The 13887-nt window shown below is 38.9% G+C and overlaps 1 protein-coding gene across 1 annotated transcript; it reads left to right on the top strand.

The window, feature by feature from the left end:
• The first annotated feature begins 442 nt into the window (after positions 1 to 442).
• LOC122610378 lies at positions 443 to 2928 on the top strand. The gene is made up of 4 exons (XM_043783371.1): positions 443 to 1418; positions 1470 to 2017; positions 2146 to 2325; positions 2494 to 2928. Exons 1-4 carry the CDS (start codon positions 443 to 445, stop codon positions 2926 to 2928), a joined length of 2139 nt encoding a protein of 712 aa, XP_043639306.1.
• Positions 2929 to 13887: the final 10959 nt, after the last annotated feature.

Raw genomic sequence — 13887 nt, 5'->3', positions numbered from 1 at the left:
CAGGAGGGGCCGTGGTGGCCGTGGTGGTCGAGGAGGTGCTGAGGGTCATGTAGAGATCCCCGACATAGCTACTATCTTTGCTGAACAGTTGACTGCTTCTCTGCCAACTATTGTGGCCTAAGTCACTGCTGCCATGGATAGACCCCAGAACCAGCCTCCGGGAGGAGCACCAGAAGTTGTACAAGAACCAGTGGCGGTTGAACCAGAGAGAGCTAATCCAGAGCAGGTAGTTCATGAACAAGAAGATTATGACCCAGAGGTTGAGTTTGTTGGTGATGGCGTGTATGTCGGTCCGAGACCAAGGAGGTTTGCCCGAGCTCATGTTGTTGATGATGATGATGAGACAGTGAAGGGATGTACTTATAGAGAGTTTTGCCATTGTGGGATATAAGACTATGATGGAAAGGGCGGTGCTGTGAAGTTCATCCAGTGGTTGGAGAAAATGGAGTCTGTGATTGATATGAGTGAGTGTGCACCACATCAGAGGGTCAAGTATGTAGTTGGGTCCCTCACCGATAAAGCATTGACTTGGTGGAACACTCAGTTGCAAGTTAGAGGAAGGACTGCTGCTGTAGCTATGCCATGGGAAGAGTTTAAGGGACTGATGTTGAAGAAGTTTTGTTCGGAAGTGGAAGTTAGTAGGTTGGAGAGGGAATTTGGAGAACTTAAGATGACTGGAGCTAAGCACGCAAAGTACACTAGTCGATTTGAAGAGTTGTCCAGGCTTGTTCCGCATCTAGTGACACCGGACTCCAAGGGTATTCAGAAGTACATCTCAGGCTTGATTCCTCAGATTAGATTGACTATGGCAGGGACGACTCCCACTACTATGCATGAAGCAGTGTTGAGATCAGAGGCTATTACTGATGAGTTGGTTCAGAGTGGAGTTCTAAGTAAGTCAAGTGAGAAGAGGAAGGATTGGGGGGAGACAAGCAAATGGAGGGGTGACAAGAAGGATAAAAGGGCCAAGACTGGGAAGGTGTATGCAGCGACTGAGATGGTTCAAAAGAGTTATGTGGGCCCGCACCCCCTTTGTGGCAAGTGTAATCTGCACCATTTGCCAACATCACCATGTAAGACTTGTTTCAACTGTCAGAGGTTTGGTCATCTTGCTAGAGATTGTAGAGCACCACGAGTACAAGTAGCCCCACTGAATGTTGCACCGTTGAATGCCATTCCACCCAATGCCAGAAACCTTCAAGGTAACCGAGGAACTTGTTATGAGTGTGGGAGCACTGACCACTATCGTAACACATGCCCCCGATTCAACCGACAGCCAGCCCCAACAACCGTGAACCGTAACCAGCTGCAGATTGCCGGTCCACCTCAACCAAGAGCAAACCAAGGCCAGCAAGCCAGAGGTCGAGTCTTTGCCCTAAATGTCGTGGAAGCCGCAAACGACCCTAACGTCGTCACGGGTACATTTCTTCTGAACGATCATGTTGCTACTGTGTTATTCGATTCTGGAGCCGACTATAGTTTTATGTCTACTAACTTTCTGTGTAACTTAAATGTGCCAACCTGTTACTTGCATACTTGTTACGAGATTGAGGTAGCTAGTGGTAAACTAGCTAGGCTAGACAGGGTAGTGCCTAAGTGTATACTTACTTTAGAGGACTACTTGTTCTATATTGATTTGATTCCTTTCGGAATGGGTAGTTTTGACGTTATCGTTGGGATGGATTGGTTTTCCCGTGTGGATGCATCCATCGTATGCCGCGCTAAGATTCTTAGAATACCTATAAGTGACGGGCAGGTGTTAGAAATTCACGGCGAGCGAACAGAAACCGTTGACCGACATCTTAAGAGTGCTACTGATAAGGTAGCCAGGATTTCTGACATTCCTATCGTATGCGACTTCCCCGATGTTTTTCCTGATGATGTGGTAGGATTACTCCCACCTAGACAAGTTGAGTTTTGCATTGATCTAGTACCTGACGCTGCGCCAATAGCAAAGCAACACAATTGCAAGAATTACAAGATAAGGGATTCATTCGACCGAGTTCTTCGCCTTAGGGTGCACCGATATTATTTATTAAAAAGAAGGATGTGTCGTTTCGTATGTGCGTTGATTACCGCGAGCTGAACAAATTAACCGTTAAAAACCATTATCCTTTGCTACGTATTGATGATTTGTTCGATCAGTTGCAAGGCGCCAAGTACTTCTCTAAGATCGATCTTCATTCGGGCTATCATCAGTTAAGAGTACGTGAAGAGGACATACCAAAGACGGCCTTCAGTACAAGATATGGGCATTTTGAGTTTTTGGTAATGCCATTTGGATTGACAAATGCGCCTGCTGTTTTCATGGATCTCATGAACCGCGTATGTAAGCCGTACCTAGATGATTTCATCATTGTATTCATCGACGACATCCTCATATACTCAAAGACTAAGAAAGAGCACGAAGTGCATCTGAGACAAGCCTTGGAGCTTCTGAGAACTGAAAAGTTGTATGGAAAATTCTCAAAATGTGAATTTTGGTTGGAAGAGGTGAAGTTTTTGGGTCATGTAGTTAACAAGGATGGGATAAAGGTTGATCCCAGCAAAATAGAAGCGGTGGAGAAATGGAGAAGGCTAGAGACACCGACAGAGATCCGACAGTTCCTTGGATTAGCAGGCTACTATCGACGATTCATAGAAAACTTCTCAAGGATCACACAACCCTTAACGCTGTTGACACACAAGGATAGAAGTTTTGATTGGGGCGAGAAACAAGAAGAAGCTTTCAGACTACTGAAGGAGAAGTTATGTAACGCGCCGATCTTAAGTCTCTCTGACGGATCTGATGACTTTATCGTTTATTGTGACACATCGGGTCAACGCTTAGGGTGTGTATTGATGCAGAAAGGCAAGGTTATTGCGTATGCTTCTCGACAGCTGAAGATCCACGAGAAGAATTATACGACACACAAAATTTGGAGTTAGGGGCTATTGTTTTCGCGCTGAAGTGTTGGAGACATTACCTGTATGGGATGAAGAGTGTGATATACACAGACCATAAGAGCCTTTAGCACATCTTTAATCAAAAAGATCTTAATATGCGCCAAAGATGATGGATGGAGCTGTTTAGCGATTATGACTGCGAAATCCGTTGTCATCCCGGGAAGGCAAACGTGGTAGCTGACGCCTTAAGTAGGAGGGAAAGAGTTAGACCAAGACGAGTCAGAGATATGAGCATTACTGTGCACAACAGTCTGAAGGATAGAGTGATTGGAGCACAAGTAGAAGCCAACAAGAAAGAAAACATTGATAAAGAAGGTCTGGGAGGTATGATACAGCAATTTACTCAAAGAGAAGATGGAGGGTTGTATTTTTGTGACCGATTGTGGATACCAATATGTGGGGGACTAAGGGAGCTGATAATGGATGAAGCACATCAAGCAAGATATTCTATTCATCCGGGGATAGATAAGATGTACCAAGACTTGCGAGACCTATTTTGGTGGTCGGGAATGAAGAACAATATGCCGGTCTATGTGAGCAAGTGTCTAACATGTCTGAAGGTTAAGGCAGAACATAAGAAACCAGGAGGACTACTGACGTAGCCAGAGCTTCCCACGTGGAAGTGGGAAAAGATTACCATGGACTTTGTCACGAAGTTACCCAGAACAAGTAGTGGTGAGGACGCAATATGGGTGGTAGTAGATCAACTAACCAAGTCAGCTCATTTCATACCCATACGTGAAGATTTCTCGATGGAGCAGTATGCGCGTCTGTATCTTAAAGAGATTGTAGCTAAGCACGACGTTCCAGTATCAATCATTTGTGATAGAGACAGTCGGTTTACTTCAGGATTTTGGAAATCGCTGCAACGAGCCTTGGGAACGCGAATCAATATGAGCATCGCATACCATCCACAGATAGACGGTCAGAGTGAGAGGACAATTCAGACTCTAGAGGACATGCTAAGAGCTTGTGTCGTCGATTTTGGCGGTAGTTGGGCTACTCACCTTCCACTAGTTGAATTTTCATATAACAGTAGTTATCATTCGAGTATTGGATGTCCACCTTTTGAGGTTTTGTATGGAAGGAAATGTCGGTCCCCACTTGCATGGCACGAAGTGGGAGACATGCAGTTAATAGGACCCGAAATTATTGTGGAAACTACATAAAGGGTTGCCCAGATCAAGGAAAACCTCATGAAGGCGAGAGATAGACAAAAGAAATATGCAGACAATCGACGAAAACCCATAGAGTTTCAGGTAGGTGATCAAGTGATGCTTAAGGTGTCGCCTTGGAAAGGAGTAGTTAGATTCATTAAGAGGGGGAAACTAGCTCCGAGATACGTTGGACCTTTTGAGATTATAGACGTGTGGGTGTAGTAGCTTACCGTCTGAAACTTCCCTAAGAGCTGAGTAACGTACACGATGTCTTCCACGTGTCAAACCTCAAGAAGTGTCTAGCTGATGAAGAAACATATGTTCCTTTGAATGAGATACGAGTAGATAGTGATTTAAGCTTCAAAGAAGAACCCGTTGAAAATATGGACCGAGAAGTCAAGAAGCTCAAGAAACATAAGCATACCATTGTGAAAGTTCGTTGGAACTCCCGTAGAGGCCTTGAGTTTACTTGGAAAAGAGGAGATCAAATGAAGCTTAAGTATCCGCACTTATTCGCTCAACCCGATATCTTAAACTAGTGAGTGACTCAAAAACTTAGTGCCTAACTTGATATTTAGTGGTTGTTATGTGAAGTGATGCTTGAAACTCAATGTGAAACATACTACTTGCTACTACTTGTGTGATTACATACTTGAAAACCTAACGTGCAACTTGATTACATACTTGTGTGATTACATACTACTCACAAATTTATCACCTAAAAATTGTAAAGTACCGAAAGTGCTCTTGCGATCAAGCTTACAACCTGCATGATCTGCATCTGAATAGGCATTTAGATTGAATCTAGTATCCCTTGGATACCAGAGACCTAAATTAGGTGTACCCTTCAGATAACGAAATATTCGTTTCACAGCTTGAAAATGTAAATCTGTTGGAGCAGCTTGATACCTAGCACACATACATGTTGCAAACATTATATCTGGGCGAGATGCTGTAATATACAACAATGAACCAATCATACTTCTATATCTCTTTTGGTCAAATGGTTTCCCATTTTTATCAGCATTAATATATGTTCATTTAATATGGGGAAAGGTATATAAAGAAGGAAATGCAACCCTAGTGAGAGAAAAACAACTATTCATCATCCTCTTCATCTTTCTTCTTTCTCACTCTAAAACACATAGTTACAGCCACATTTTCACACACAAAATTCATCTTTTGATTTTGGATTGTTAAACCAAAATCATTTGTACTTTTAGCAACCTTGTGATAATCAAAACATATTTCTGGAATCAAATCCCAGGTAACAACAACAAATTTTGAGTTTTTGATCAAATTAAAAGTGTACTTTTTAAAGTTTATGTTCTTGATGATTTGGTCCAATTTTTGAATAAAAATCTTGTTAGTAGTTAATGGGTTTGTGTCTAAATGTGTTTAATAACATTTTTATAAACAAATTTGGGTCTTAACATGCTTTAATCTACAAAACCCATTTTTGAAAATGAAGGAAAACTTGTTCTTGATGTGCCACACCTTGTTTATGTTATAGATGGCCTTGAAATCGTTAAAAATGTTATTGTTTAGTGTTATTGTGCATATATGTACTAGTTCTATGTTCTAACGAGTCCCGGAATCGATCTAGATCTTCGTGTTATGTTTGAGTTCTTGTTTCAGCCCGTTTTGTTGTTGAGACGATCTTGGATGGGACGATCTTGTCCCAAGATCGTCCTAGCAGCCCACTTGGTTCCTAGTTCATGCTCATTCGATCTTGTGTCGTGTTGTGTTGTTCTGGTACGTTGAATGGGTAACTGATCCTTTGGATTGGTTTAGCTCAGACACTTGTTCATTCAAACGATCATATGCCTAGTTCTTGTTCTTGGACCCTTAAGACGATCCTAAGCTAAATGTCCTTAGGACGATCTTGAGCTCCCTCAATTTGAAACGATCTTGACACTGGAAAACCTAAGACGATTTTGCACCTTGTCCCCTTAAAACGATCTTGAGTCATGAAAATGAGACGATCTTGAACCCTTAGTCACCAAAACGATCTTGCCCTAGAACAGCTAGGACGATCTTGCACCTTGTCCAGAGGCACGATCTTGAGCTTCAAACTCCTAGGACGATCTTGTATCCTGACCTCTAAGACGATCTTCAAACTAATGGAACCCTAGATCAACTTTAAACCCTAAAACGATCTTACACTCACTACTTATTATATCCAAACTTCAATACGATCTTGCTCATCTTAAAAACAACTCGAGCATGTTCCATAACATATCACACTTGATCATTGATCATCAAACCAGTTCATAACATCGTTATCACTCGATTTAATCACACCAAAGACCACTCCCTAACATTAAAGCTAGTTAATTAATCAATCAAAAACAACGAATAGTGTGCAAACCCTAATCGAATTCTTAAGGCTAAGATTTATTAATAAAGATAAGAAACAACTAATTTACATTTCAAAGTTTATATGTGTGAAGTCATAAACGTCCAAATCGAGTCCAATTCGAGTACTTAAAGTTCATCTAAACTCTTTTCGAGTCAAAACGTTCAAAGATCTGCAACGGACCAAATCATCAGTTCATCAAGGACATTTCAATGATTAATTAATCGCTTGAATTAATACGTGTATTCATTTATGATCTATGATCTATATATAGGTTTCCATCAAGGTGTACTTGGAGTTTGATAGATATAACCTATCTATCTTGGTGTTTGTTCTCTGTATTTATAAAGCATGCTTGTACCGGATCACTGTGAGTTTCGTAGCCCCTTTTTACTGATATAAAATTTTGGGGTGAAAGGATACTCGTGCCTTTGTGTCTATCATCATTTATGGCTATTTGACTGTACTGTATGATGTGCACTATGATACTTGATACTTGATGCTTGATACTTATGATGGAGTTGGAGGCACCAGTTGAGATACTTGATACTTGATACTTGCACCGTTAGGCCTAGTATACCGTAAGTGCTGGTTGCATAGAGATACTTGATTCTTGCTATCATAAGTAAGTTGTTAGCTATATTACTGTGTGGATCTTGATGATATTTTGACCTGACACCATACTCGATACTTGTTTACAAAACCTACGAACTCACCAACCTTTGTGTTGACACTTTTGAGTATTTCCTTTCAGGTGAACATGTCAATCGCATTAGAGGAGGTTAAGGAGTTTAGCATGATGTCCTATAGCAGACCAGGCTAGGATTTTGGTGTTGCATGTGTACTTATGTGTTTGATGGCACATGCCTGACTTCTTCCCCTGCGTGGGAGCTTATCTCGTACTTTATTTGATTGCATCTTAAACTTGGGTTTGTAAGCTATGTTTACTTGTTTGAACTATGTGTTTGTTTATCTCTGTTTAATCTATGCATACATTTAGTTATTCCTATGTAACATCCATGTGCGCGTGTACTTTATCTTGCATCCCGAGTTTTCCGCCTTAGTCGGGGTGTGACAATGTAGTCATATCAAACTTTTTCAACATATCATTAATGTATTTACCTTGTGATATAAAAATACCATTTGGTAATTGTTTGATTTGAAGACCCAAAAAGTAGTTCATTTCCCCAATCATGCTCATTTCAAAATGATTAACCATTAGAGATGAAAAGTTTCGGCAAAATGTTTGACTGGTTGACCCAAAGATAATGTCATCAACATATATTTGAACAAGAAGAACATGTTTACCTTGTTTACGAATGAACAGGGTAGGGTCTTTGTGCCTTTAGTAAATCCACCTCTAATCAAGAAAGTAGTTAAGGAATCATACCATGCGCGGGGTGCTTGCTTAAGACTGTAGAGAGCCTTGTCTAACCAGTAGACATGGTTTGGCCTTTTAGAATCAACAAAACCTTCTGGTTGTTCAACGTAAACTTCTTCTTTGAGTTCACCATTCAAGAAAGCTGTCTTCACATCCATTTGAAACACAGTGAAGTTTCGGAATGCGGCATAAGCTAAGAAAATCCGAATGGCTTCCATTCTTGCAACTGGAGCAAAAGTTTCGTCGAAGTCAACACCAGGTTGTTGGCAATAACCCTTTGCAACTAGTCGAGCTTTGTTCCTTACTACTACTCCATTCTCATACTTCTTGTTCTTGAAAATCCACTTTGTTCCAATAGGTTCATCTTTTCTTGGATTTGGAACTAATCTCCATACTTTCAGTCTTTCAAATTGAGCAAGTTCTTCTTGCATAGCTTTAACCCATTCTGAATCACGAAGAGCTTCAGAGACAGTTTTGGGTTCAACGTTGCTGAGAGAAAGTGCAACAAGACACTCGTTTACTGAAGTACGAGTAGATACTCCAGCTTGTGGATCTCCAATAATTTGATCAGTAGGATGATTTTTCAGCATACGTGACCATTTGCAATCATGAGGAAGAGGATCTTGTTGTTGAACATCTACATCATCATCATTAAAACCTGAATTTTGTTGAGAGATGGAATCATAGCTTGGTAGAACAGCTTCCTCATAGGATGGGTGATCGAAGTCAAGTGGCACATACACATTTGGAGTGTTTATCGGATTGGTAGTCTGAGTAAACTGGGTAGGTTGTTTTTGAACATTCACTTGAGGAGAAAAATTAGGAGAGAGTGGTGAAGAAGAATCATTAGAAGAGGATGAAGAACTACTACTAGAAGATGTAGCACCTTGCTCAGAAGAACTTGATGATGATTCATGATTGTTGTCAGGAACTGAATTATTTGTCTGAATTGGTTCAACAATGACTCGAGGTTCTTCATCATGAATCGGTTTAGAATTGTAGAATTCTTCAAAAATAATATCTAATTCATCACTTGTTGGAGTTGGAAACTTCTTGAATTTAGATGCTAAAGTAGAAGTCCTTGATGAAGTACTTGAAGCACTTGGATCATTACTTGTTGGTATCAAACTTTCTTGTTCAAAGATCATGCCCGACATCTCATCAAACCAAACATTTATTGTTTCTTGAATTGTATTGGTTCGGCGATTGTAGATTCGATATGCAATTGATGTCTTGGAATAACCAACAAAGCAACCTTCATCACCTTTCTTCTCGAACTTTCCAAGATTCTCCCAATCATTCAAAGTATAACAAACACACCCAAAGATATGAAAATAGTTGATGTTGGGTTTGCGTTTGTTAAAAACCTCATAAGGAGTCTTCTCGAAACGCTGATTGACAATGGACCGATTCTGAGTGTGACAAGCAGTGTCAACAGCTTCAGCCCACATATTGGAAAGCAACTTGGAATAAGCAAGCATTGTTTTTGCAGCTTCCACTAGTGTTCGATTTCTCCTTTCAACAACACCGTTTTGTTGTGGGGTACGAACTACAGAGAATTGGTGAGTAATGCCCTTGGATTTAAAAAACTCATCAAATACGGCATTCTTGAACTCAGTACCGTTATCCGAACGGATGTAATGGACTGGAAGTTGAAGATTTACTTGAGTAGAAGTGATGAAATCGATCAAAATCTGAGTTGTTTCATCTTTGGAGGCAAGAAACTTGACCCAAGTATATCTTGAATAATCATCAACAATAACCAAGATATATTTCTTCCCATTTCGACTTTGTACTTTCATCGGCCCACAAAGATCCATGTGAAGCAAATGAAGAGGTGCTAATGAATTTGGAGATTTCTTCGGTTTATGAGAAGCTCGTTTAATCTTCCCAACAGCACAAGAAGGACAAACATGTTCACTCTCATACTTATAGTCCGGCAAGCCTTCAATAAGATGCTTGTTGACCAAAGTATTGATGGTTGGAAAATTTAGGTGAGAAAGCCTTCTATGCAACAACCAAGAATTCTTTGATGTAGCTTTCGAAATGAGACAAATATTGTCGGTTGGTTGGTTATCATCAAGATTCACGGTAAAAAGGTTATCATCGCGGTCGCCACACAGAATGTCAACTCCATCAAGAGTTTGGATTTTGCAAAGAGATTGTCGAAAAAGAACTTGAAGATTGTTGTCACAAAATTGTCCAACACTGAACAAGTTATTACTTAATTCTTCAACATAATGAACTTTCTTGATGACAATTCCATTGCGTTCAATGTCTCCATAACCTAAGATAGGAGCGAAATTGTTGTTCCCAAATCGAACAGTTCCCATGAATCGTTCGATAAAGCCTTGAGCAATGCTTTATTGCCAGTCATGTGTTTTGAACACCCGGAATCGAGTATCCAAACACAGATGGTTATTTCCTGCAATCAAAGAAATTTAACCGACTTTAGGTACCCACTTGAAGACGGGTCCTTTGTGGTTAGTTAACACAGGCAGGGTATATAACTTAGGAATTGCATTCAAACATTCTTTAGAATCAACATGAGCATTAACAAGCACATTATCAATAAGCACTTTTGGATAAAAAGTACGAACATTCACACATGAATTAAAAGTAACATGTCTACCAGCATTCAAACCATACACACGAGAACAAGAATTAACATTGTTTACAACATCACAAGGCCTAGCCTTGGCACCATTAACATTGTTTTTCACTGAGGACTTAGAAGATAAATTGTTTGACTTAATAGAAACATGCTTCTTCTTATTACCAGCTTTTCTCCTTTGTCTTTTCTTCTTTTTCTCAACATTAGTGAACTTATGTACTAACAACTTAGCTACCCATTTAGTATCACTATTTATGCTCTTTCCACCTGTTGAATTGACACTAAGAAGATTAGAACGAGGGTATTGAAGCACTTTTATCTTTTTAGACTCTTTTGGAGGTGCGGAAACTTCTTGTTTCTTAGGTTTATCATGAAAAAACCAGCCATATCTATCCCTATACCTAGTTGCACCATTAGAAGTATCCCTAGTCAGCAAAACTGATCTAGACTTAGACACTTTAGGTAATGAACTAGATTGAGAGTTAGATGAAGAAACATTTGGATTGATTTTCAGAAGTTTCGCTTTGTTGTACTTGATTTTGGGAATGGTCTCAACTTGTTTGGTTTTGACATGCTTATCCGGGGTAGAACACTTTGTTTCTAACTTAATGGTTTTTGTGTCGGTCTTTGGTTCAGTCTTGACAAGTTTGGAAATAACTCGTTTCTTTGAATAATATGAAGTTGGAACTTTGGAAAATGGTTTTTGAGATTCTTCTTTTGTTTCAACCTTGATTTTGGTAGATTCAATCTTTTTCTCAGTTTCAGAATCAAAAACATATTCTCCCTCCATGAATTTATCAAAATCATTTTTTGTGAAAAGTTTCACTTGAGAAAGTTTTGAAAAATCAGGAATCTTAGTTTCCAACTTCACATCATGGGTAGTCTCAGGAACTTGGTCGACTTGAACTGACACATCTTTGGTCTCACAAGAAATTTGAGTAGAAGTATCAACACCTATACTAGCACTAAGCTTAGGGTGAATAACTAACTCATCAAAAGTATCACAAGTGAAAAACTTATAGAAGTACCATATCAAAACTAAACTATGTGCAAGTTTGTCGTTAGATAAATCAGATTGCACATAATCATCAGCTATAATAGTAGCCGCATTTTGACATGAACATTCAAGAGAATCAGTCAAGGTCTGAGTGGAGGAATTTGTAGATGAAACACAAGTAGTCTGGGTAGAATGGTCTACTGAAGCACTTAGGTCAGTTTGAGTAGAAACATTCACACAAACTTTCTTGGTATCTACAACAATCAATTTATCCTTTGAACTTTGATTTTGAGACTTGAGATGATCAATGACTTTTTGTTGAGAATCTACCTTTTGTTGTAAACCTTCTATTTGTTTTTCCAAAATAGTGGATGGAACATACATTTTAGTAGGTTTAGGTGAATTACCAATGGATTCTTGGTTTTGAAAATTCGATGCAAGTTTTTCCAATTTAAAAATTGAAGACTCTTTTGTTTTGTAAGAAGCATTTAGAGCATCGTAATTAACCAAAAATTCATCTTTAGGTTTCTCAACTTCATCGGTCTCAAATTCGTTATCCAATGGACGAATAAATTGTTGTACCATACCCAGTCGAAGAAATTTTTCATCATACAAAGGTTCTATTTCATCCTTGGCTTTTTGCAATGGTGTTATATTCTCAAATACCAACCCGAGAAGAAGATCATCTTTTGCAATTTTTGACTTGTTAAAATAGGCAGTGAAATCCAAGAGAGGGTTTTGTTCAACTTTATATAACTTCTCTTGATAGAAAAGTATATTCTTTTTAAATTCCTCAACTTGTTTTTCAAGATTTCCAATCTTAACGCCTTTTAGAAAACAAGTATGATTTAAGTCATAAATCTTCCTTTCGAGTTCAATGTTGTTTGGTTTAGCTTCTTGAAGCTTCTTATTGAGAATATCAACATCCATTTGTCTAGCATTTGCCCGAAGCCATTCATTGGTCTTTTGAATTTCAAGATCTTGCTTGGCTTTTTCAAGATCTTGAATGGTCTTTTCAAGATTAAGACATTTTTCTAATAACTTAGAATCAGGAGAGGCATTCAGCTCACATTCTTTAACCAACATCCTTTCTTTATATGATTGAAAGTCTTGTTTAATAGTATCATGATCAAAAAGTAATTTTGAATATTCTTCAAGAAGTTTTGAAAATTCACTTTTGGATAATGAAATACATTTTTGCAAATTTTTGTTTTTGTTGGCTAAAGTCTTAATATGAGTTGTCAAGTTAGATAGAGCTAAATTAAGTGACTCTTTATCTCTAACTAATGAAAGAGTAGAGTTAAGATTTACCTCATCATCAGGGTACTCATCATCAGTGCTTTCAGCCTCAAAAGCTTTGTTCTTGGCCAACCTCACCATAAAGCAAACATTAGCAGAAAGATCTTCATCTTCATCATCTGAGAGCAATAGCTATTTGTCATCTTCAGCAAGCAATGCATGACCAGCTTCCACTTGCTTGGCTAATAACATCTTCTGCTTGTAGTACTCATAGTTCCGCTTACGAGGTTGTTTGCAATCAATAGCAAAATGACCAGGAATACAACAATTGTAGCACTTTTTGTCGGATGTTTTACCCTTCTCAACAACTTGTTTCTCATAGCCTTCTTTCTTTTCAACAATCTTTGATCCAGTTGAAACTCCTTGTTCATAATTCTTGTAATGATAGTGTTCCTTCTTGGGAAATGCACTTGTTGAAGAAGTGCGGGGATTGTTATTTGTAGGCCTCGCTTTGTAGAACTTTTTCTTGAAATGCTTAGTTACTGCGGCAAGAGCTTGATACAGTTCATCTGAGACACCTTCTCTTGTAGCCATCATATCATCTCCCTCCTCATCAGATGAAGAAACAACCACCATTTACCTTTTAAGAGCTTCAGAAACCTTCTTTTCAACATTCAATGCCAAAGGATCAGAAGATACAACTTCTGACATTTTGTTTGATGAAGCTTTGTTTAGAACTTGATGTTCATTGAGTTTGAAGGATTCATGAAGATTATGGATGGTGAACTTGGCCAGATTTTGATGTTGCTTAATCTGTGTTCCATAATCTTCCCATTCAGGACCAAGAGCTTTGATGAATTTGATGTTTAACTCAATCTCTGATTTCTTGACATTGTTCTTCCTGAGTTCATTTATGACATTGCAGAATCTACAGTAGACAGCCTCTAGAGATTCATTTGGCAATTTGCTGAAGTTGTCAAACTCAGTCAACACATTTGTCAATCTTATTGTTGAAGTCAGGTCAGATCCTTCCATTTGTCTTGCCACCTCATCCCACGTCTCCTTGGCTGTATTATAAGAATCAACAGAACCATAGATTTCATCTGGTAGTGCTTTGTATAAGCATGATCTAGCTCTGTTATCTGCAGCTGTTCGATCTTTTTGTTCAGCATTCAAAAGATCAAGAGTGAGAAT

Source organism: Erigeron canadensis, chromosome 8 (genome assembly GCF_010389155.1).
Source record: "Erigeron canadensis isolate Cc75 chromosome 8, C_canadensis_v1, whole genome shotgun sequence".
NCBI lineage: Eukaryota > Viridiplantae > Streptophyta > Magnoliopsida > Asterales > Asteraceae > Erigeron > Erigeron canadensis.
This window is presented reverse-complemented; position numbering and strand designations above follow the sequence as displayed.